Source organism: Mus musculus, chromosome 12 (genome assembly GCF_000001635.26).
Source record: "Mus musculus strain C57BL/6J chromosome 12, GRCm38.p6 C57BL/6J".
Lineage (NCBI taxonomy): Eukaryota > Metazoa > Chordata > Mammalia > Rodentia > Muridae > Mus > Mus musculus.
In genome coordinates this window covers 18,845,753-18,872,153 of record NC_000078.6, presented here as the reverse complement: position 1 = coordinate 18,872,153, position 26,401 = coordinate 18,845,753, and the positions used below count along the sequence as shown (strand labels likewise).

The window sequence follows — 26,401 nt, the reverse complement described above, 5'->3', positions numbered from 1 at the left end:
GTCTACTGATAAAGGTGGACCAGATCATCTGGTTTTATCACTCATATGTTCATGGTGTTCTCCCTCATTATGGGTTGTTTTGCATCTTTCGAGATATCTGTGATGGTTATTACATGGCTGATATTTATAACATCCTTTTTATATGGGATATTTATATGATGTATTTCATCTATATGAGGAAAATGGAACACCTCAGAGCTTTATACAACTAATTGCTTTCATAATTTTTCCTATACTACGAATTATACCACATTTGACTGTGAACCAGGAGAAACAAAAGAATTTCCAAATTCCTAGTACCCATAAAGATTTTCTTCAGTGTGAGCTTGGGGAAGTTCCCAGTAAAATTAGAAAACCAATTCACTGCAAACTTTTATCATATTCAGATTGTCTACCAAAGACAGAATCTGACATATTTTCTCATTATTCTGGGATAGAAAGCAGAACATTGTTCCTTTCAATATACCTATGTTCACATGGCTTTTATCCATTGTGACACATGACATACATATAAAAAGAAGAATAACAGATGAAAGGTTCCCCCATTGCATTCACACTGTTTGACCTTTTGTTCCTCATAGACATGTAATACATGAATTAAGGTTTCTCCTATGACAACACTCTTGACTCTCATAAACTGTACCCTAAACAAATGATCAATTTCAGTATAAGAATATGAGTATCACCAACTTTCCAATGGATTATTTGCTTATTGGAAGGTTTTGGATATATATTTATCACTATTATATTTATACTATATTTATATTATATTATATTTATATTATATTATATAATATTTATATTATATTATATAATATTTATATTATATTATATACTATATATATTTATCACTATTCGATGTGCAATATCTTGTAAGTTTATACACATTGTCAGATCAGTATAGGTCTAATAGAGGTACAAATTGAATAAAGGTATCTCTTAAGGCAATGTTTCCTTGTTTTTTTTTTTTTTAAGGAGGAATTCTTTGACAGATAAATCAGATAACTACATTGAGGCAGAACTTTTTAAAAGAATATTATAATTAGGGCTGGCGAGATGCCTCAGTGGTTAAGAGAGCAGACTGCTCTTCCGAATGTCCTGAGTTCAAATCCCAACAACCACATAGTGGCTCACAACCATCCGTAACGAAATCTGATGCCCTCTTCTGGAGTATCTGAGGACAGCTACAGTGTACTTACATATAATAAATAAATAAATCTTTAAAAAAATATTGTAATTATAGTTACACTTGAAGTATTGACATTTTACACTTCTGCTTTTCTTTAGAGCTTACATAAAATAGTAATATTTCCTCAGAGGCATAATTGCATCAGCTTGCACATGAAAATTACCTTTCATTTCTTCTCGAACTTTGACAATGTCCTTCAATATGATGGGTTTCCCAAGTGTAGCCTAAAAGACAGTACCAGAAAAATGAATGATATAGTATTGGAAATAAGGCAAAATTCAAGGTACTGTAAATTTTCACATCACTGGACACTATTTATTCAGCTCAGTCTTCCTTGTTCTCAATTGTAATAACAGAGCACCATCACTAACCAAGAGACATGTCTACCCATTATTTTGAAAAGCAAAAGAAAATTCACAGTCATACCTATAACAGTGAGGTTCCAGTAGGTCTCCAGCATCACATCTTTGTAGAGACTCTTCTGGGAAGGATCCAGCAACTTCCACTCTTCCCCAGTGAAGTTCACATGTACATCATCATAAGTCACTGCATCCTAAAATGTCCCATACATGTGTACATCACAAGACATGGTACTGACATCACTGTAAAGTAAACGTACGCTTCCTTGACCATATATTCATGTAATTCTGGTGCTTCCTCCACTGACTTCTGGACATAGATGTCATAATGTAAGTACCATAACATTTTAAAAGAAATTGAGTTGAAGGTTCACCTGTGTTGCTTAAGAAAATTTTAAATAAATAGGGTAAAGTCTTTCGAGCGGAATTCCAATTGAGAGTGAGATGTAGGGCGAAACAGATCAACAGTACTGAGGACACATCCTAGAAATTGTATGACGAATCACTAACGAGAAAAATCATGGACAAGCAGGGTGTATTTGTTCATGTCTTCAATCCCAGAGTCACGGGTAGGTATACGTCATTGAGCTGGATCCCTGTCTGTTCTATGTAACACATTCCAGGACAGCAAAAGTTACATATTAAGACCCTTACTCCACTGCAAAAATCAACCAGGGAGACAAAAATGATAGAAAGAACTCAGTTGTGTACTACAGTTCCTACAAAGAAGTATACATTCCCTGCATTTCTGTACTCATCTAGCAGAAACAGGAAGTGTACCAGTTTAAACTGCACCATTAGTAAAACTTTACTGGCAATCAAGGCACATTTAGTGGACCAATGGACAGATGAAAATACTAATAATATAAGTGTTGAACACAAAAAGCAACATAAAGCAGGAGAGGGCAATAACTCAGCCGTGGAAAGCTCTTGCTGGTCTTCCAGATAACAGTGGTCAATTACTAGCATTTACATGACCCATGGTTTTATGAACAGGAGTTCTGAGTCCACCTTCCAACAACACTAACGATGAGGGACACATGATATTCATTTTAAAGGCACACAGCCAAAACACTCCTATTTATTTAAAAATTTCAAAACAAACACAAGAGTTTGGGGAAACATCAACACCCAGAATCCAATGACTCTGAAGCCTCAGGCAGTATTGATGTCATGAGCATATGCCATGCTAAAATAATAGAATATAACCTATGTGCCCAGCGGTTAGACAGGGGGCCACAATTCCGCTCAAAGGAGAAACAGAGGAGATTGGGAGGAGGGAGTCTGTGAGGGCATGGACCTAGAGTAGGGACAGTGATCAGGGTGATAATGAATATCTAAATTATAGGATAAACAAAAAAAAAAAACGAAAGAAAGAAAAAGGAAATTTTGAGTGTATATACACTTTCATCTTCCCCAAGATGAATCTAGAAAGGCTCCTGCACTGTTCAAATGTCTAAAGTCTCTGCTGACACTCAAGATAATATCTTGACAGCCACATCAGTAAGCAAAGTTGCAAAAATCAAACAGCAAGTTATATCTTTCCAACATAAAACGGCACTGAATACCCCTTCCCATTCCAATCAATAGGAATGTGCACACAGGGAGAGAAGATTGGACAAAGGCAAGAAAAACAGCAGGGCAAACAACAAATCCTATAGCTTTGTCTCAAACACATTGGACTTCAATTCCTAAAGGCATAGATGGTGCTCTTCCTGTAACTTCTCATACATCTCTCAGTTTGGGTACTTTATCTCCCTGTAAGCATCTCTCCATGGCAGATTTCTCAATGCGTTAGTTTTCTCCACAACCTGTGGTCACAGAATGCAACTCAAGCATCAACCTCACCACTTAAATGCAAGGAACTCTCACAGAGTCTTCCCTGGGATCCTGACTCTGTCAAAAGATGGCTGGAGTGGTGCTAAACTGAAACCATAGAGAAAGAATCTATGACCATGCTATTTTCATCTTTCAGTTTCTAGAAGCAGCACGATATGGATGATCCTGTGAAGTTTGGCTTCTAAATTAATGGACCCTGCCTCCCTTGGACCACATTTGCAGTAGGTTTTGTTTAAGGTTCCATTCTGGGATGAGGAAACACTTTGAATACTCCTTCCATTAATTTAAAACATGGCAAGCAGGAGGAAGTACTACACTCAGGGTACCTTCATAGGTATATACCCACAAGGGCATTTGCTCCACTAAGTTCATAGCCACTTTATTTATAACAGTTAGAAACAGGAAAGAATGCAGATGTTCCTCAACTGAAATTCGGACACAAAAACCATGTTTCATTTACAAAATGGGATGCAATTCAGGTATAAAAAACAAGGACGTCATGAATTTTGCAGAGAAATGGGTACAATTAGAAACTAATATCTGGAATGAGGTAACTCAGGCCCAAAAGGTCATGCATGTACATACTCACTTACAAGTGAATAATAACCATAAGTACAGGATACCCACACTGCACTTCATAGACCTAAAGACAGTAAACAAGACAAGGCACAAATGAGCATGGTTGAACCTCACTCAGAACGGGGTCTGAAAGAGACAGAAGAGGCAGATGGAGGGAGAAACTGGATGGGACAGTATTTAAGAAATAAGAAGGGGAGTGTTAGGAACAATTGTGGTAAGAGACAAGGGAAGGCCAGAGAGCCAGGAAAATGAAATGAAATCAGCAGATGCTGTGAGGGAGTGGGGTTAGGGTGGGGGCACCTGTAGAATGTGCCTGAGAATATGAATGGGAGGGCACAAATGCAGCTAGGGAGGTGATCTTAGCTGAGATAGATAGCATTGAGTTATGGACCATGAAGAGGTGACTTCTTGCAGTCAGGCAGACCCACCAGTGAAGTGTTCAGTACACCAAGAAAACCAAATACCTTTCCTCCCAAAATTTGTTCTGTCTGCAAGTAAGGCAGGCACAAAGTTGAAACAGAGACTGAGGGAATGGCCAAACTATACCCTGCCCAACTGGTAACCCATCCCATGGGCAAGCACCAAGGCTGGCATTACTGAGGATAATTTGTTATACTTGCAGATAGTAGCTTAGCATCATTGTCCTCTGAGCGTCTCCATCCAGCATCTGACTGAAACATATGCAGAGACCCACAGCCTAACATTGGACAGGGCTCAGGGAGTATTTTAAAAGAGTTGGGGAAAGAATTGACAGCCTCTGAAGGAATAGGAAGTCCATGAGGAGACCCTCAGACTCAACTAACCCGGAACCTAGGAGACTCTCAGAGATGGAGCCACCAACCAACGAGCACACACAGGCTGGGATGGAGGCCCCAACCATATATGTAGTGGATGTGCTGCTCAGTCTTCATGGGGTCCCCAACATTCAGAGCGGGACATGTCCCTTAAGCTGTTCCTGTCTGTGCAAACTGTTTCCCTAACTGGGCTGCCTTGTCTGACCTCAGTGGTAAAGGATGTGTCTAACCCTGCAGAGACATGACATGCCATAGTTGGGGGATACTCAAGTGGTTCCCACCCTCCCTGGGGAGATAAAAGGGAGTCAGTGATGAGGGACTGAGGAAGGTGGAATGGGATGGGTGTAACAATTAGAATGTAAATTGAATAAAGAAATAGGGGAAGTCTGGTCCTGGTGGAGCACGACTTTAATCCCAGCACTCTGGAGGCAGAGGCAGGGGGATTTCTGAGTTCGAGGACAGCCTGGTCTACAAAGTGAGTTTCTGGACAGCCAGGGAGACACAGAGAAACTCTGTCTCAGAGGAAAAAAAGAAATAGGAAGATTGAACAAATACTTATCAATCACATAAAAATATACAAATCAGGCAATATTTTTGTTTGTTTGTTTGACCTACTCAATATCTCAGGGCATAAGCCAAGTACAAAAGTTTTCTGTTTTTTTTTTTTTTTTGGCCAAAATATCACGGAAATGACCTCTTCCTAAAGTTTTTCAGTCTATTCTCCACTGAAATAGTATGACCTCAACTTCGTGTGGCTGCATTACTGTCAACACTCCAATCGTCCAGACCCTATGGGAACAACTGATTAAGCTCCATGCACACGGACACATTTCTGACAGACAGGTCACTGACACAAAGAACAGCAGTGACACATCCTAACAGCGGTCTTTCAACCCTTCAGATGGGAGTCCTGAGGGTCTTGGGGTTCCAGTCAAAGCAGCAAGGTTTTATGCCCAACTCACAGAAACTGCAATGACCAGCACAGAGCCGATTGCAATGCAAACACACAGAGGCCTTTTTTATGAGCTCAGTAACAAGGACTCTCAGCAGTCAAACTCCCATTAGGTACAAACTGAGAGATCAAGTCTAGAGGTTTTGAGTATTTATTGTAGTTACAACAAGAGTGGGGAGTTTGCATACAAATCGTCTGGCATAATGTGCAGGAACCAAGCAAGGGAGGACAAAAAAAAAAAATCTGACAACCATAATGGGTAAGCTGTTTCTGTTTTTGTTTTCTATAGGAGGTCTTAGTTATCTCTATGTAGCTGACCCTGCTGATGTACCTTAACTGGCTGTTGATAAGGGGATTTTGTCATGGGATTTTTGCTGGAATGTACAAATGTACATTCTCAAAAAGCAAACTGTTTGGGTTTACAAACTCATCTCTGTTCCTAACCCCCTGATTATAGACAGAAACTCCTGGTTAACCACAACCATGCCTGTCTGTAGACTAGACTTTGTCCAAAGACCTACCTCACTATCTGTTACTGCAGACCCTAATATCAGCTGCCCTTAACACTGGAAAAGAGTAGCAGTGGAAATTTCCTCTCCTCCTGTGCAAGCCTCCTATAGATACCATAGACAATGCCCACTTGCCTATCCATTCCTGCCTCATCCCTGTGTCTCAGCCCCGACTTGGGCAGATACTCCCTGTTCAACCACATTCCATGCCTGAAAGGACACAAGGTAAGCTTCCATAGATCAACTTCATGATTGATTGATTTACCCCAGATTCAATTTTCCCAGTTGTTCCAACATTGTATTAAATACCATGGGCTGCTTGACCTCTCTCCTGTCTATGTCTCCTTGTGGATTACTAAGATCTTCTGTTCCTGCCTGTTGCTTCTCCCAGATTTTAATATCACAAAGCATCCCCTGTTGACCATACCCACAAAATAGGTCAGTAAAATAGGAAACTGTCAGTGAACACTCTCTTCAAATCCATGCATCAAACAGTAACCCAGGAACAAAACTCCCACCCAAAACGATAAACCCAGAGGCCAGTACCTAGGTCAATAATCACCCAAACAGAGATGGCTACACACCAGCATAGCAACATAGAGAGTAACAGCCAGGAACAATTGCAACCAAGAAATCAAAGCTATGCCATCACAGCAGGTCTGAGAAATTAAAGCATGCAACAGATAAAGTGCAAAAGAGGTTGTTTGGGGGAAGGGAGAGGAGTGAGAACCTGGGGAAGGGATAGAAGTACACAAGACGACCTGCAGACAGGCACACAGACGGAGGAGAAAGAGAGCCATGAGGAGAGAGATGACAGAGAGTGTGCATGTGCAGAGAACAGAGACAGGGAACAAAAATAGAGAGCTGCTATAGCTGGTGGTCCATGTATATAAAGCACGCCTGACAACAGACACAGGGGATGGAGGCAGGAAATGACATAAGCAGTTGCTAAGTCCCTAAGAGAAGGACATGAGATTACCTGTACACTGACAACTACAGAGGCAAGGTTCACCCACAGAACAGGAAAGGAAGAGAGAATCTCAGGGATTCAAGATGAAGAGAAAAAATTAATATCTCATTTAAAAAATGTGGATTCTAAAAGTTTCATGGCAATAAACAACTGTGACTTCTGCAAAATATGTGAAGGCGAAAATTACAAACGATTGGAATAGAAGAATATCAGCTCAGAGGTCTATCATTTTTCAATAAAACCACAAAAAAATTCTGAAATTATTAAAGTCCCTTTCCCAAATAATAATCAACTCATTAAACATGTGATGCAAAAAAATATGAAAAAACTGCAACAGAAAAAAAAATTAAGAAAACAAAAACAAGTATAATGTATGAAATCAGACCTATTAGATTTTTACTTGTTTTGGTAATGTATACTAAAAGACAAAGGGGTTTGGACACCTGTGCTACAGACTCAAAGAAACCACCCTTGTTTTCACAAGCCAGCTTAACTAAGGTCCAAACGATTTGGGCAATGATAGGCAAGTTATTAGAGGTCACCCCTGATGGAGCAAGTGAGGAGCAACACGAGAGACCTCACAGGTGCTCACATATGGCTTATACTTCCCATCAAGCCCCAGAGAGGACTCACCACCCCAGCTTCCACTGCTCAGCACCCTGCTCCTACCCTCTGTGGGCAGTAACCCTGTGCTCACCGTGCCTCGAATTCAGAGCTTCCCTGAGGTCCTCTCACAGCACCCAACAGCAGAGCTCAGAGCAGGACACAGAACCATTCAAGCCTGCACAGCCAAAGTGAACTTGGGGAAAGGCACCTGGAAGATCCCGCCTCCTTGTCTGACTGGCAGGTCTGCCTGTGGAGACCTTGATTGGCCAGTGGGTCTCACCCTTCCTCAAGGTTAAAGTGTGCTTCATGTCCAGGGCCACACCTTTTCCATACCTCAGGTGTGGTTTGCACTACATTAGCATTTGAGCCAGTCCCCCAAGAGGACTCTCACCCCTCCCAGCTCTGGGGGAGAACTCAACATTCATGAGGGGCATTGGGCTATGCACAGACAGGTTGGTCTTCAGTTGAGCTGAGGTCTAAACCCTGGGAGGGTGATAATTCACTTGACAAGGAATGCATCAATTCCCTCATGCTTCTGGAACTCAGGCTCCTGCCTAAGTTACCGTCCCCCACCCCCACCCCAGCCACCACAAGTGAAGCCTGGCTAAAAGTCAGGTAGGCAATATCCCAAGCTTCTGACCTTCAGGCTAAACTCCTCCACAGTTACCTAGCAACAGTAAAGACCATAAAAAGGGCTGTTCAGCCCCGCCTATCTCTCTTGCTCTCACTCCTTCTATCTCTTACCTCTCACTTTTTGCACTCCTCTCTCCTCTTTCCTTTGTCTTTATCCTCTCCCCTCCCCTCCCCTCCCCTCAACTCCCCTCCTCTCCTCTCCTCTCCTCTCCTCTCCTCTCCTCTCCTCTCCTCTCTCCCTCTTACTCTCTTTCTATCTAGCCTTCCCTCTTCTAGCCTTCTAGGGGGGGCCTCTCTCTCTTTTACCTTCTCTCTTTCTCCCTGCCTTTCTATAATAAAGCTCTAAAACCATAGAATGTCTCTGCTCATCAAGGCCCACTGCGCTTGGAGGATGGGATAGGCTTTCTCATAATGAGCCATTTCTACTCTCCAGATGGAAGGCCTTCATGTGCTCCAGTCCAGATCCACTGTGCTCACTCTCACCAGTGTGGGAACCTCTCATCCCTCATCCCTCTCTCCCATAACTCCAGGGCTTTAGGAAAGTAGCCCCGGAGCTCCCAGTTTGGGCTGCCCCTTGTTCAGACCCAAAGAGTGGGTCAAAGGCTTAGATGCCCACCCGGGGCTGAGCAGAGAGTGTATGGCAGCTCTCCCACATCTCTGTCCAGAGCATAGGTGGAACTCTGGCAGGGCATGAGCCTTCCCCCCCTTTCCTTTCTTGCCCAGGGCCCCCTTTTAGTGTCTAACACATTCCAGCTCAGGCTAGTCAGCTGCCTGCCCCTGTTCTCTGTGAGCAATGATCCTGCATTACCAGGACCTGACTTCAGACCTTGGCTGAGCTTGCCTCACATCACTTGCCTTCTTCCTGAAATCCAGGGGAAGAGCATGCATAGCCCATTACCCAAGGTGCAGTGCGGTTATCAATCTGAGTGGGAGGGTGCCCAGGCAATGAACATTAAAGAGGAATTTTAGGAAACAAGAGTTCTGTTTGTGGCTCAGTGCTGGGCTCAGGGAGACTGCAGCTCCCTTTCCCAGATGATAGGTACCAACCAACCCTGGGAGGAAAGCCAGAAATGTAAGGGAAACACTGTTGAGCCATCTTGTTAGCCAGCACATCGCCATCACTGGCAAAGTAGAGAAAAGCCACAGTTGTATTAGGACAGGTTCTCTAGATAAACATATCTCAAATCAGAATGAATTTCTCTGTGGATATTGAAAGGAAATTTAATAGAATGTCTCTCTAATGTCTAATATAGAAAGGTTCTTGGCCAAGGGAACTTAGAAAAATCAAGGATGGGTTATCTCATGTTGCAGGTTATTACAGCTGATATTCACTATGTACCAGAATTCTGAAGAAATAAGTACTTTCCAATACCAATTTTAAAAATCAAACTAGCAAATCACCTTTTCTAAAATACAAAAATAGGGCAAGTATAAAAAATGAATGAACAACCCTGTTCATTGTCTTTTATGTATGTGGGATACCAAAAGAATCTATTGCCTAGATTGAAGGTGGATCTGATGATCTCAAAAGATCAAGATTAAGAAATAGTTTCTCACTTAAAAAGGTATAATGAACACATTTCCCTCACAGTAAGCAGGGTTAGACTTAGGGTTAGGCTACTAGAGGGTAATGGTTAGGATTAGGGTTCTTAGTGTTAGGGTTGTTAGAGGCAAGGCAATGGTCAGGAAGCAGGGGTGAGCTGAACTGGAAGGTTTATTACTTATTTGTTAGTAATTTATTCTTTGACAATTTCATATGTGCACACAGTATATCTTGATTGTTTCTATCTCTCATTCCTACCTCTACCTACATCCTCTCTGACACTTGCACCTTCATGTCTCCATTGTGACTTCTTTTTCCTCCTAGTTCCCCCATTTCTCCTCCCTCTCCATCCCTTCCTCCTCCTCTTCCTCTTCTCTTCTTCCTCCTCTTCCTCCTTCTTCTCCTTCTTCATCACAATCACCATCATTACTAAGGTCACTTAGTGCTTCCTGATGGAATATTACTCAATATCTGTTAGGCTGGATCTTGTGCATATAAATGGAATGGCACTGCCCAGGGTGCAATGGTCGCATTATATCCAGAAAACCAGTGTTTTACCAAATGTGTCCTCTGATGCTCTTTTTAGCCACTCTTCTGCCATGTACCTGTGGGTATTAGTTTTGGAGACTTTTTCTTTGATCTGAGAAGAATGGATCCTGATGCTTAGGACAGCCCTAGGTGGAAGGTCTGTCCCTAACAGTTACCTTAATTGGCAAGGTTTATCTTGTGCCCCTCTAAGAAGCAGCAGCCACCACACTCAGATCTCCTGGCCTAGAAGACCCAGCCTGAGTCCATTCACTATGAGGCCTTTATGTACACAACCCAGATGGTTTTCTGGAACCCACAGCCCTAAGGGACCAGGTATATTATTAGACAACTCACTCTGTGGTAGTGAAGGCCTCTCAGTAAATGCCTCTAGAGGCTACAGAGGCAGCTCAGTTGGTAGAATGTTTGCCTGGCATTCAAGAGGCCCAGGGTTTGATCCCTGGCACCACATAAAACAAACATGATAACACATGCTGTAATTGCAGCCTTCCAAGGTGGAGGCAGAGGCAGGAGGGTCTGAAATCCAAAGTTATATTTGGTACATAGAGTTCAAGGCAACCCTGAAGCCCTGACTAAAAAGTAAAACAAGAAAAGAAAAGCCTCTAAAAAAGGGTCTCTGATGCCTCCCCAGGGGTTAGCACTTGATATCTCTGGAGTTGTCAGTCTTGGCGCTCTAAGTTGACAACAATGGAAGCTGGCCTGCAGAGACTCAATGGACACCAGCTTGCACTAAGTAAACCCACCCACCTCTGTACAGTGAAAGGACATTGAAGAACCAACCAGAGTGGTCAGGCCTCCTGTTTTATCAACTGCTGAAACCCAGAGTCACATGACTCCATGGTGCCAATATGACCTCTCTCATAAAGAAATAATCTTAAATGAGCCCATTTAATGCTTTCTTACTTTACAATTACTTTTCTTTATTTTTTGAAATTGTAATATAATCTCATTATTTCTATTCTCCAAACCAACCCACATATCCCTGCTTCCGCTCTTTCAAATTCATAACCTCTCTTTTCCTTTGTTATTTTATACATATATGTATATTCCCTAAACATATAAACACAGCCTGCACAATCTGTATAATATTATTTATATGCCTGGCTTCGGTGCTGACCATTTGGTATTAGGCAACCAACTGACAAAAGCACATTTATTTAACATAGAATTAAAGCTCATAAAAATGCTAGTTATAGCCAGGTGTGGTGGTGCACGTCTTTAATACCAGCACTCAGGAGGCAGAGGCAGGTGGATTCCTGGGTTCGAGGCCAGACTGGTCTACTAAGTGAGTTCCAGGACACCAAGGGCTATACAGAGAAAACCTGTCTCAACCCACCCCCCAAAAAAAGCTCCAAAACCAAAAACAAACAAACAAACAAAAAACAAAAACAACAACAACAAAAAAGACTGCTTTCAATACAAGTCCTCCAGCCAGCCAATCTTCACAGTAGACCTGGTCTCTACCACTAAGGCATGCTGGACAGTGCCACTTTTACCTTGGGGATGATAGGAGACCCATGCTTCAAGTACCAGGGAATGACACCCAGTTCAAAGGACTCTTCTGCACTGACACCACCGCAGCATCCAAATGAACCCCTACTCCTTTGCTGGACTCCCCACTTTTCTCCTAGGCCTAGGAAAAGCACTGAAATGTCTTTAAACTGTGAAGCAGTGACTGGAGAAATGGTTTATTGTAAGAGAACTTCCTGCTCTTCTGGAGGTACCAAGTTTCATGCCCAGCACCTACAACCAAGCAATTCACAGCTGCCTACAACTCCAGCTGCATAAGCTCTAAGGACATCTGCATTCTGAGTGTCACACACAGATACAAATCAATAAAAAGTAAATTCTAAAGAGGAAATCAGACCATGGGAGTCTGAGCCCCAAACCCTCTAAACAGCTTCGCACCACTCCACGGCCAAAGTGCAAATTCTCTCCTCAAGGTAAAGCCCAGTCCTATCTGGACCTAAGCCACCCCTCCACACAGGCCCCTCTGTTCTCCCTCACCTCTGACCACAGGCCTTCTGTCTGCCCTGATACTCACATCTCAGCCCTTTTCCAGGACTCCTCTATGCCTAGGCCTTTGCAAGCAGGCAGCCTCTACATTCCAGACTGCTCAAAGGTCACCTCTGCAGAGATGCCTGTCTTGACTTCAGTTTCCTCCCCTCCAAAACCACATCCTATCCCCAAGTTATGCATAACCTTGACTTATCACTACCTGGCACACAACATGACATAATCACCTGTCTATCAGTGATTATCAACTAGGGAGGAGCCTTTTACAAATATAAAAGCTCCAGGCCTCACCCAAATCCTATGAAATCAGAATTCAGGAGAGCAGAACCAGGTTCTTCCAGTCCACAGACACCCCCTCCCCAGCCAGGCAACTCTGAACACAGCCAGGACTCAGGGCAGCCTACAACAGTACTTTCAAACCCTGGTGCACACACTGCTCCTGAGAGTGCTGTTAAAATGCACACTCTATTTCCACAGCTCTGCCATGGAATCTGAGGCTCTGCAAGTTCCACACCACACTGACTGGTGCTGTCAGGTGAAGCATTTTGCAGTTGCAAGGGCCTAAAACTGTGCTCATCAACAAGACTTCCTACAAGTATGGAGAACAAAGTCCTGAATCTACATCACACAACAGAGTGGCCACCAACCCATGTGGCCACCAAGTATCTGAGACCAAGTAATGTAAACAAAGAGCTGACTTCATTCTTGGGCTACAATGCTGACCAAAAGCCAGAAGTGCAGTTCCCCACCATGAAAGGACTCTGTAATTTCTTGGCCTAAGGAGCCTTCTACAGCCTGGATGGATAGGAAAATTCCACCAAGGGCCTAGTTGATCACCAACCCAAGAGTGGATAAATATTTCTCTAAGGTAGGGACACAGATATGGAAGACTGGATTAAACCACCTTGGAGCCTCTTACACCAGGCTTCCATTCAAGGCCCTTTCATCCACATCCCGGATCACATGTAAGCAGTCCAGTCTTCCTGTTCTCTACATCATCGACATGGATGCTCTGATCACATGTAAGCAGTCCCAGTCTTCCTGTTCTCTATATCATCACCATAGATGCTCTGATCACATGTAAGCAGTTCCAGTCTTCCTGTTCTCTATATCATCACCATAGATGCTCTGATCACATGTAAGTGGTCCCAGTCTTCCTGTTCTCTATATCATCACCATAGATGCTCTGATCACATGTAAGTGGTCCCAGTCTTCCTGTTCTCTACATCATCACCATAGATGCTCTCGCAGACATGACCTCACATCACTGATCTGCCTGGAGAATCGGTTTCTCCCCACGGAACCACAGATTCTTTCAAAGAGAAGAGATGTCTAATCCCTTCACCTAACACACAGCAGCAGGTCCCAAATGAACCACAGCAAGAGCTGGGATGCACAAGGAGTGGTATCATAGTAACTGCACTACTAATCATAAAAGAGAAATTGAATTCAGCTGGAGGGAAACCAATTCCACCCTAACTGATTCAAGACGTCCCAGAAATACCAATTCAGATTTCAGAGCAGCATAAAATGATCACCTGTTAACCTACTCCCTTCCAAGGATACACTGAGAAAAAGGGGGCATCCTTCTGACCATAGATTCAAAATCTGTTAGCCTGGGATGCTGAAGGAGCTGGTTTACAAACAAGTCGTCACAAAGGACTACAACTCAGAATCAAATGCAAGGCCAGTTCCCACTGTAAATGCTGGGCAGAGCCTGGGCCAATGAACAGCATACCCTGTGAGTCTGTACAGTCTAGATGTTCATTCTCCTTTGGCAGTTAAAACAGCAAAGCGATTTCCAAGATAACCAAGGACAACAGAATAAGAGACTCATGGCCATGGAAGGAAAAAGTTAAATTTTAATACTTAAGAGTCAATATCAAATTTATTTTTAAAACTACATCAATGCCAAATAAGCAGGGTAGGAATGAATGGAGCTATGAAGAAGCCCTAAGAAACAAAAGGACTGTCCCAAGAATGCACACAATGTTTCTCTATTTCCAGAGTATTTTGAAGTAAGCAGAGGCTTAAAAAAACTAAGATACAAAAATCAAAGCTGGGAAGAGGGTGGGGGGTGGCGCCGCTCAGTTTTCAGATTTATGCCACAACTACTAATTTTCTCCCTTATTTCCAAAGCACAAAGCTGACACCAGTTGCGCTCCGCACTTTGCAAACTGGGCAAAGTAAGTCACCCAGAGAAAGTCATCAGGAAGTGAAAAGTTTCAAACCACCTACACTCTCACCTGTTACCAAGACAATAAACTCCTTAGAGAGAATGCATGGGGGCTGGGAAGGCAGCTTAGGGGGTCAGGTGCTTGCTGCACAAGATTGTGAACCTGCATGGGGATCCCCAGGACTCAGGGGAAGCAGAGACAGGCTGTGGGGAACTGATTCAGCAAAGCATTGCAAGTTCAGCCTCTGTGCTCAGTCAGCACAGGAGCCATCACACACACACACACACACACACACACACACACACACCCATCCACACACAGGCACACCTAGGGGGAGGGACAACAATTTCCATTTATATGCACACCTTCATCCATTCATCCATTTTCTTCTCCCCTCCTCCATTCTCATTCCAGGGTCTATACAGTAACTACAGTGAAATCTGGTAAAGCAGCTACCATTTACTAAGTCTACTGGGTACTGTACCAGAACCTTCAGAAATAGACATGATTATCTAGACTGTGAACTGGACTGAAAACAGTAAAAGAGTGTGTGGGCGGGGAGGTTCTCATCCCAATTCATACAACTGGAAAGTGATAGAGCCTGACTTGGAGGTGGCTGATCTAGCTATGGGCAGTTTTGAGAAAGCACCATAACTAAGCATTAGATAACGCCATGCAGTTTGAGAAAGCAGCATCCAGTCAAGTTTAAACTCCACTTGCTGTGTCTATAACCTGAACTAATCACCTAGCCTCAAATTCCTTATCTGCACAGCAGGGATAGAGATTAAACACAACAGTTTGATACCTGTAATACAGGTCAGGCACTGGCTAACTACTGACATTCTAGCTACAGGTGTGCAAGTCAAGAAAGCCTATTTCAGGGGCTGGTGAGATGGCTCAGTGGGTAAGAGCACCCAACTGCTCTTCTGAAGGTCTGAAGTTCAAATCCCAGCAACCACATGGTGGCTCACAACCATCCTTAATGAGATCTGACTCCCTCTTCTGGAGTGTCTGAAGACAACTACAGTGTACTTACATATAACAAAAATAAATAAATCTTAAAAAAAAAAAAGAAAGAAAGCCTATTTCAGTCAGAAAATGAAAACAGCTAGACATATTCTCCATTGGGAGCAATCAGGTTTGCCAAAGTTAATCAGATAAGTTTACTAATTCCATAACTCATTTAAGTAGAAGGCCAGGGACTTATTTTTTTAGTTGTATTTCTATGAAATGCGTAACTTTTTGTATGTCACAAAACCTACCCTAATGTCTCATCTGACCATAAAAAGACATTTGCTTAAAGTCTAAGTATTGTAAACATGGTGTGTTATTAAACTAGACAGAGAACAACTTTTTGTTTTGGAAGTAAACATTAAATAATGTAGGAGGAGAAAGAGCATTATTTTAAGTAATCCACACTGAGTCCTTTCACCCTTCAAATCAGTTCATACACACTATTAGCTTAGAGTGGATGCTGGCCTCACTTAAAATGAGATAAGCCTGCAAAGAGTTCAGGTTTTCCCTGTTTCCAACTCAAATCCATTTTCTGCTTTGGAGGCTGAGTGAAGCCAGCCTGCAATTTAACAGAATGACCAAATCCAGTCTCTCTTTAATCTACTCAGTAACTGAGCTCTTGGGTAATCTCCTGCACTGCATGGAAAAGCAGCTTTGGGTTCATCCAAAATAAACTAAAATTAATCAGAGAGAGGCCATGCCAACTTTAATTGCAACTCCTATTTGCCAGGCTTTCCAACATCTGCCAGTATTACTGATACCTAACTGATTCAATACAATGAGAGAAGCATCCTAACTTTATAAACATGGGCTGTCTTTTAAGGACATCAGACACAAGTGTCCTTTCCACAGAGGGAATCCTACCTTTTTGGATGTAATCATTTTCATAAGCATTAATGACGTATTTTCAAAACACTGTGACTATCTGACTATCTTCCTAGTGCTTTTCAAGGGCCCTCATGGGGGAGGGGCTCTCATCCCCCTCATCCCCCACCTGCCTCATTAAAGGCATCAGTGCCACCTAACGGCCAGGTTGAGAAAAGTGGACTAAAGCAATCTGCTCTCACTGAATTTGCTACAAAAGATTTACAAGCAGATCTTTGGGAAGACAGGTGAGAGGAAAGAAAGGAGACGAGGATGAAGGAGAAAGAAGAACGGATACCGGAGCTCACTTCCAAGAGCAGGATGCTGAACCTAGTATTTTTCATTGAGTCTAGTCCTGACTGTGTAGGTCTACAAAGACAAATATTTTACAAGAAAGAATAATAGTCTAGTCCCCCACTCCACCCCCCCCCCCCCGCCCAGGCAAAGCCTAAAAGCGAATGCTTTGTTCAAGCAAGGGGAAAGGGTGTAATGACATAGCTTAATTTAAAAGCTCTCTGAACACCAGCCTCTGACACAAGTATTTTAAAATATGTACCTTGATGTTAAAATTCTGAGCAAAGGAAATGTAGTCATCGGTTCACTACTGCTACACATGTGTGTCTCATTCTCCAGCTACCTTTTGTGAGTCCAGATGGACGAACAAAGCCTACAGAGCCGAAAACACGAAACTCTAAATTCTGTTGGGGAGGTAAAGAAAATGATGTAAGTGAGGCTTTCCCAAGCTGTGGACAGCGTGGTCTCTGGACTCACACAGCCTCTTCCAAGCCTGCTTCAATTTTCAACCCAAATTGCTTCCTTCTCACTGTCCCTCTCCCCCAAGATCTGGAGAGCTCTCTGCTTAGCCACTCAATACAATGACTATGCAGGCCCTTTCCAGGTTAATGGCACAGGAGCTGATCATACTGTCAACAGGCACCACACAGGTAGCCCAGAAGTGGCCACCAAAGACCTTTTGGACCCCAAAAAGACCATTCTCCACATCCCTCTACAGCGCTGCTCTGTGGCACATTGTGGGACTGCCAGGCCTCCCAAGATGGGATGGGCACCTGTGCCTAAGCAGCTTGGGGTCCCTGGATCTGCTCTACATGTTGGCTCAGAAGCCACAGCTGCCCCCGCCGGGCTACGTCCGGAACAAGTTGGAGAGGTCCACGCAGGGAGAGCCATCACTCCGGGGAGCAGAGCTCGCAGGGGTCCCTGGCTCCAAGCCGCCACAGACTCTGCGGCCTAAGTTGACCTCTCCGAGGATATGAGCAAAGAACCTGAAACCCTGCGAGGGAAATGGGAACAGACAGGAGCGTTCCCAAAAAAGGCCCAAGGTGGCCAAGCAGCCTCTCTCTAGAGCAGGGAACAAAGGGCTTCTGTGTCGGGCACTGCTGGTCCGGCTGCGTCCGGCTTTGGGGTACCAGAAACTTTTCCCGGGTGTGGGCGCAGGCGGAGGGCACTGGGTATCCGGCACCAGGCGCGGAAGCCTACCGGGTGCCCAGGGCGCAGCGCGATCCCCGCGACCCTAGCCTCCCGCCCGGCGCGGGCTACGCTACCGCTCACCTCCTCGATGGCCGCCACGGTGTCCCGGCACTGGGCCGTGCGCATGGTGAAGCTAGAGGCCGTGGGCGCCTTGTAGTCCTCAAGGGTCTCGGCCACGAATTCCGACACGGAGATCTGGTCCGGCATCGCCAGGGCGCCGGGGCGCGAACTGCGGCCGCCTCAGTCGCCCAAGGCGCGGGCTCCGACCCCGCCGCCGCTCGGGGACTTAAACAAAGATAAGCGCGGGTGCGGAAGTCGCCGCGGGGCGCGGGAGCCACCGCGGCAGGTCCGGTGGCAGCAGGGGCGCACGCAGCCCGCAGCTCTGTCTGCTGTGCTCCGGGAGCTGCAGCTACCGAGTACTCTGCAAAGGAGCCCAGACGAGGGCGCGCACAGTCAAGGGGAACTGCACGCCACCAACCCGCTGTCCCGGACGCCTCCCGCGGAAAGGGGAGGGCCCGGCTGGGGATGGCGCGGAGGACCGCCCGGCAGTGCCGGGCGCAGGCCTGACCACCAATCGGGTCGCCCGCCGCTACCGCGCCGCCAGGAAGCGGAGGCCTCAGCAAGGAGGGCTATGTGGGATCATGGCCTGTCAGTGGCTGTGGGCTGCTGCGTTGCATCTGCCTTCCGGACGTGCTGGGGTTCGAGGGCGAGCCCTTGAAAGACCCCCGAAGGGAGACCCTCACTCAAGCCTCGGGACAGCCGCGGACCCAAGAAGACACTGAGACCGTACTTAAAATGTAGAAGGCAAGATTTAATAGAGCAACAGCAAGAAAGCACATGGAACATGGACCAGAGCTCTGGGGTCGAAACTCATGCACCTAGTATGGTGTAGAGGAGAATCGACAACCAGCCAAAATTTTTCATAGGCTTATATAGGAAAACTCAAGGGGGGAGAGCTGGGCAGGGAAAGTACAAGTTTACATAACTAAGGGGTTCTGCCAAGGGACAAGGGGTTCTGCCAAGGGAATCTACGTAACTAAGGGGTCATGTCCTATTATTTGGCAATGTACCCGGTTCATTTTGAGGTTGTTCCAGGAGGCCCTTATCTCAAAAATGTTCTTGGAACAGTCTTGAGTTGGGAGGGTTCGAACGCTAGGGTGAGGAGTTCAGGAATGCATTCTGGGGTGAAGAGTTCAGGAGTGTTCCGGGAACAATCTCTAGCTGGGAGGGGTCGGGCTCTGGGGTGAAGAAGAGTTCAGTAAATTTTTATTCTTCACCCTGTCCTGGGCTGCGGTGCCCGGCTCCCACCCCGCACCCGCCATGACCTCTAGCAACATTGCCCAGAAGGCGTGGAGTGGAACCGGGGATACTGGCTTCCCGGCTGGAAGGGAGCCCACCCTTTTGCTCCCCAACCCCACCGTTAGCCTCAGAACCCCCTGAATTCCCCACTAGAACCTCAGGAAAGGGCCAGTGAGACAGTGTGGGTAGCTCGCCCCCTACAGGACAGTGAAATCCTCCAGGGCACTTTAGCAGGACAAGATGTAGGGACAGTTAGTTGGGGATGCAATGATAGGAACCATGTTCTGTCTGTGCTCCTTCTCACAGCCTTAAGAAGCCAGGGATAAAGGGTAAAGGTACCTGTTTTGCATAGGGAGTTGACCATGGTACAAGCCGAATGGGAATTCAAACCCATGACCTTCGACTTGGAAGAATACTCCAACCCCTATTAAGCATCCTGTTCCCTAAGCTTGTACAATTAGGGACACTCCCAGTTACCTGAAGACAGTTTTAGGGTGCTAGGCCAGGCTTCACCCTGAGAAAAATCATAGAATGCACTGATGTGCTGTGGGAAGTGGGGGATACCCAAGAGAAACAGAGGTACAGATGGTTCTCAGAGAGTACTCCAACCCACAGCTGACTGATCACAGACACAATTGGGCCAATAAATCATCTGAATTAGGACATTTTCATCTATATCTCATTCAGAAATTCTCAGCTGTATTTTAAAAACCCAGAGGTTCTGAAGACACTAGTCAAAAATCACACCCTCTAACTCCCCGAGGCAAGAGGCATGGTTACTGCTGCTGCCAACAATACAGCCTAGAGAAACTTTACAAAAACCTTTTGTGGGTCTGAAAAGAAGGGAATGTGAGGGACATTATAAGCCCAACATGGGAAATAAAAGTGGTCTCCTGCTGCCATAGGACAGTAAAGCAGTCCATCTTCTTAAGGCTCCCATGTACAAATATACTGTATGAGGTAGCAGCTGAGGTCAGACATTATGTATGGCTTCTGGTATTTTACCAGCACTGCCTGTGAATAAGTTCAGCCTTCAAAAATAGCTGTGACAGTGGGTAGCTTTTAGTCCAGCGCAAGGCAATAAACTGCAATCCCAAAACTCTACAACTCTCTGCCACTTTCCACCGTTGTGAACATCCTTCCATTTAGTGTCTCAGGGACACACCTATCTCAGCATGTATAACTTGAGGGTATTGTGTTATAGTACAGGCTCTCCTTCACAAGGGAATTTTCTGATCCCTCTGCCTCTCTTCCCACCTATAAGTCCTTTTGTTCTTCTCTGAAATTGAGGGATATTCCCTGTGACTTTTCAAGGTTTTATTTTTGGAGACATGGTCTCTGTGATGAGTTGGGAAGTTAAGAGAAATAGCGTTTTTCCTTGACATAATATAGTACCAGTCAAACTAATCAATGTGTCTAACACACACACACAGACACATAGACACACAGACACACAAACACACACACACAGAGACACACACACAGACACACACACACAGACACACAGACACACACACGGACACACACACACACACCACACACACGGACATACACATAGACATATACACACACATACAAATACAGGGACACACACATACACACACAGACACAGACACACACATAGACACAGACACACACATACACAGAGACACACACACACAGAGACAAACACAAAGGGATACACACACAAACAGAGACACACACACAGAGACATGAACATAATTTAAGGTTTACATGTTGAACAGGAATCAAGAGAACACTACCCACTCTTTTGTATGTGGTACTGAGGACTGAATCCAAGGCCTTGAACCTATAGGCAAGTGCTCGAACACAGAGTTACTACCCTAGCCCTCATTTACATATTTTTAATGCATCGAGAAAAGAAGATGCTGATATTACCATTAGAGACATGGACACCACTAAGTTTATTTTAAAAAATATCTGAAATATCTATTTTTTTAAAATAATTCTTGTTGGGCATGGTGTCACATCCCTTTAACCCTAGCACTCCGGAGTCAGAGAGAGGTTGGTCTCTATGAGTTTAAGGACAGCCAAGTCTACAGAAGTAACTTCCAGGATGGCCAGGGCTCTATACAAAGAAACCCTGACTCAAAAAATATATAATAATTTTCAAGGATAAAATTGTCCTAAAACTGAATTAAGGCAATATACAATTTCACTTATCCCATACCATACAAACATTTATGTTTTGCTGTAAAATATAAATGCCTTTGATCACACAGTATTGTTTTAGACCTCACTAGGGGCTGGTTCGAAATACATACCATGTAAAACTATGTTACTTTTAAAGTCTGAGAAATTATGAATCCACATATATTTGAGCCTATATTTTTCATATAAAAGACTATTATTTTTTCCCTTGGGTGTACTGGTCTGTTTCTGTTGCTATAATATACCTGAGGTTGAAATTTTTGAAGAAGAGGAGGTTGGCTAGGATGTTGCCCAAATGGTGCATTGTTAGTGCTTATCTGAAGTATATAGAGCCTGTGGGTTCATCTCTACACCAGGAGAAAATAAGAACAGCAAGGGGAGTGGAGAGGGGAGGAAGTTAGCTAGTGGTTTTTGAAGCTGCCCTGGTTAGTTTTGTCAACTGGACACAAACCTAGATATAACTGGAAGGAGAATCTCAGTCAAGGAATTGTTTCCATCAGATTGGGATTCAGACATGTCTGTATGACGTTTTCATGATTATTAATTGGTGTAGATGGCCCAGTCCACTGTGGGTGGCACAATTCCTAGGCAGGTGAGCTTGGCCTGTGTAAGAAAGAGGCTAAGTAGATCAAGCAAGGCAAGCCAGTAAGCACCATTCCTCCAAGGTCTCTGCTTCAGCTCCTGCCTCCAGTTCCTGCCTTGGCTTTCCTGAATGATGGTCTATAACCTGTAGTCCAGTTAAACCCTTTCCTTCCTCGAGTTCATTTTAATCAGTGTTTTATCACAGCACAGAAAACAAACTAGGACAGAGGTGTACTGTCTAAGATCAAGCAGCCCCTTCCATGTAGCTTCACGTAGGTGGAAGCATAATGTTGACATTATTTACTTGTAAGATTGTTCACAGGCTGGAAGCCAGAAAAACAGACATCAAACTTCCTACTTTAGAACTCGCTTTAATGAGAACTATTGGAGGTTCCCAAGAAAACTCCCTTAATTGCTTCCAAGGATAGTACCCTCAGTGCCCTAACTCCTCCTAGTCCCCACCTGAGCCCCACCATGACACCAAGGCCTAGGCTGCAATACGAGGACCATTAGGGGACAAACCACATCAGAGCAGTAGCAGAGAGAGAAAGGGTTTGTTATCCCAGAAGTTGGGATAAGCAAGAACTATGCATAAATTCATACAAGTTCATTTCAGATCAGTTTTATTTTGTTTTGTTTTTGTTTTTGTTTTTTTCTTTGAGACAGGGTTTCTCTGTGTAGCCCTGGCTGTCCAGAAACTCACTTTGTAGACCAGGCTGACCTCAAACTCAGAAATCTGCCTGCCCCTGCCTCTTGAGTGCTGGGATTAAAGGCATGTGCCACCATGCCCAGCACTTCAGATCAGTTTTACCACTGAGAGTTATTTTTAAAATCTAGACCTTTGCCAGGTGTGGTGGCCATACCTTTAATCCCAGGACTCTGAAGAAAGAAACAGGCAGATCTCTCTTAGGCTGTGGCTAACCTGGGCTGCACAGTGAGACCCTCTCTCAGACAAGTGGATTCTTTTTGAGACTTTGAAGAGCTAAAAAGGTCTGGATAAAGACTTGTAGACCTCTGAAGACATCATCAGCATCCTCTCAACAGTGCTTCTGGGAGATAATGGAAGCTAGCAGACAGGCCTTTGTTGGGCAAGTGTTACTAGATCCTTTCAGGGAAGAGAATACTGGAAGTCTGACTTCTATCCTCTCTCTGATTCCCCTCTGTCATGCTGTGAGCATCTCCCCTCCCCTGCATTCTTCCACCATGATGTCTTGCCTCACCTACAGTCCCCAAACCAGCAAGACCAAAAGACAGAAATCTCTAATCCTGTGAGCCAACATAAGCTTCATCCTTTACTCAATTCAGCTAAGGAAACCAAAGGAAGAAGGATAGAAAAGCTCATGCCTGGTGCCCAGTAAGATTGGCTAACAGCCCCTTTTCCAGAGGAATGTTCTGCCTCTAGTAATTCCCAAGAACCTGAGGTTTCTCACTGTCCAGCCAAGGGAAAAGGTAATGTTCTCAGCTCCGGAATTTTCTGGAGGTTTGGCTGGTTTAACACAGACATTTCCAGTTTGCTTGCAGTTAACTTGTAAATGATTACTCTTGGAATGAACAGATCTGAGCCTTAAAGGAACTTTGTGGTAAACAATGCAATAAAATAGGGACACCCACAAGTACCCGTGATGTGAACAGGGAAATGTCACTGGGACTTTCTCCTCCACCTCATAGAGTTCTTACCCCCAGATAATGCTGTGAAAGCAAGCCATTTACACCCCAAGGTGAGAGAAGCCACATATATGGGTCACTCACCTCACGGTTTGTGCTTTGGGGACAGAGGCAGAGGAGGATTTGGCAGCACACAGTTATAACACAGATGGAAACTTAGACCCGGGGGTCAATTTTTTGCTGGTGTGCCCAAAGACCAGAGAGGGTGTCAGATCCCCTTGAACTGGGGTTACAGATAGTTGGGTTTTTTTTTTTCTGAGACAGGGTTTCTCTGTATAGCCCTGGCTGTCCTGGAACTCACTCTGTAGACCAGGCTGGCCTCCATCTCAGAAATGCACCTGCCCCTGCCTCCCAAGTGTCCCAGTGGTGGCATGTGCCACCACTGCCTGGCCAGATAGTTGTAAGCCACCATGTGAGTGCTAGGAGGAGCAAAATAACTTTTAACTGCCAAGTCATCTATTTCCACCCTACTCCTATCTTTAAAACACACTCACAGGCATGCACACACATGTCCAAGTGCACACATACACATGCACACACACCTGCACAAGTGCACACATATACATGCGCAAGTGCACACATATACATGCGCACATACACACACATTTTAAGGTTCTTGTCATTATTGTATGTGGCTGTTTTGCTTTCATGTATATCTGTGCACCACATGCATGCAGTGCTCTCAGAGACCAGAGAGGGCATCACATTCCCTGGAACTGGAATGACAGATATTTGTAAACTTCTGTGCTGGGTGTTGAACCTGCTCTCAACCTCTGAATCATCCCCCCATTAAAAGGTGTTCTTCCACTGAGGTATGCCCTAGATGTGCTCATGTCTACACCACAACTCTCTGCTCTAGTGTTCACAATCCCATTATCCATGTTTTGTGTTTGTTTCTGCAAAGAAAGAAATACCTTACGAAGCTTATCCTTGGGCCCAGACACTTGTGTTTGTTCTTATTTTTTGAGACAGGGTCTACTTTGTAGCCTGGATAGCCTGGAATTTTCTTGTAGACCAGGCGGGCTTCAAACTCACAGAGACTGGTCTGCCTCTACATTCCTGAGTTCTGGGATTAGAAGTAAGTGCCACCATGCCCAGTTTAGGCCTCAACATTTGAAAATGTGTGTATTCTGGGTCACCTTTATGACTGACTTTAGAAAATGAATGACAAACAGATCAATCCTCAGCTTATTTTACAGAACAGTACACAAAGACTGTTCATTTTGACATTTTAATAAAGTCTGTAGACTCTCTGTGCAGAAATAAAGTAGACATTCCTAGATAAAGGAGCCTTAAACTGGAATCTGTGGGGGCTAGTCAGGTGAGCTCTGCCACACAGTCAGGAAAGCTGGGTTTGGGAACTTGTGTATGTGGTAGAAATACTACATGGTGGTATGTCACTGTGCATCTCTTCCCAGTTCCATAGTCTGGCAGCTTGAAATTGCTTCGTAGGAGTATTTACACCAGAGAAATGGGCAGCCGCTGATCATGACTGGACTTCTTGTTTAACTGATTGTCTAAGCCAAACAAGGCAGGGGAGTGTTGTGACTTTGTTGAGGATTATATTCACAGGCAGGCACATCTGAGCCACCGCGTTGTGAGTAGCAAAGATGTTTCTGGCAAAAACTCTGCCAATCCTCTCTGTTATAGCAAGGAGGCCACAGGTGTCATGGGCAGATGAAGTTATACCAGACATCTTTACCAGCCTTGCTTGCTCATTAACATAAGCAAATGCCAACTGACATTGATGTCGGAAAGAGACTCATCTGTCAATGACAGCAGCTACTTATTTGCTGACTGAGCTGGATAATAAGCATTTCTTCTACGTCTTATTTTGTCCAGGCATGGTTAAACTGCTGACTGGGTATTGATGTAAGCACTTGGCAAAAATCAATGGAAGCATGTATGAGAATCAATTATCTACATGGGCTTCACTAGAGAGTAGCAGATAACTCTGAATCCTTTGCAGGCTGTGTGCTGTCCAGTCTGTAAGTCAGCAAACATAAAATAAGTGTATTTATGGATATACACACATGTGGGGAGCCGCCCTCACATTTGCCGTTACAAGATAGCGCTGACATCCTGTGTTCTAAGTGGTAAACAAATAATCTACGCATGTGCCAAGGTTGTTTTCCACTCCATGTGCTCTGCCTTCCCCTTGAGGACAACTCGGCCAATGGGCTGCAGCCAATCAGGGAGCGACACGTCCTAGGCGGAGGATAATTCTCCTTAAAAGGGACGGGGTTTTGCCATTTTCTCTCTTGCTCCTGAAGAAGTAAGCAATAAAGCCTTTGCCGCAGAAGATTCCGGTTTGTTGCATCTTTCTTGCCCGTCGAGTGGGACGCAATACACACACATCTATTTTCAGAGACTAGCCTTTCAGTATTTACCAGTCCACTTTGAATACAATTCTATCTTTCCTGCCAATAGGCAGAGCAGTGGCCCTCCCAACTCTGATTCAGGCTCCTAGAATTAAATACGTATAGGATTAAAGCCCTGATATGCTGAAATGCAAGCAAAGGCAACTAGTGTTAAAAATATTATTTGTGTTTCAGCAATTAAGGAAATGCTATTTGTTGTTTTTAAGCACTTAGAATAATACAAACAA

General features: G+C 44.4%; 1 protein-coding gene across 4 annotated transcripts in view; it reads right to left on the bottom strand.

Annotated features, from left to right (window-relative positions):
- Positions 1 to 18,830, bottom strand: part of Gm40847 (predicted gene, 40847) — a 220,459-nt gene extending 201,629 nt beyond the window's left edge. The window contains exons 1-3 of one of the 4 annotated variants that reach the window (XM_011243929.2): positions 18,157 to 18,830; positions 1,616 to 1,742; positions 1,353 to 1,413 (exon numbers count right to left, since the gene is read on the bottom strand). In XM_011243929.2, coding sequence (XP_011242231.1) covers positions 1,353 to 1,413; positions 1,616 to 1,742; positions 18,157 to 18,282 — 314 coding nt within the window. In that variant the 5' untranslated portion in view covers positions 18,283 to 18,830. Of the gene's footprint in view, positions 1 to 1,352; positions 1,414 to 1,615; positions 1,743 to 17,146; positions 17,434 to 18,156 lie in introns of those variants that run through there. The other 3 variants (XM_030247039.1, XR_003950229.1, XR_003950228.1) reach the window with 3 other exon arrangements.
- Between the last annotated feature and the right edge of the window lie 7,571 nt (positions 18,831 to 26,401).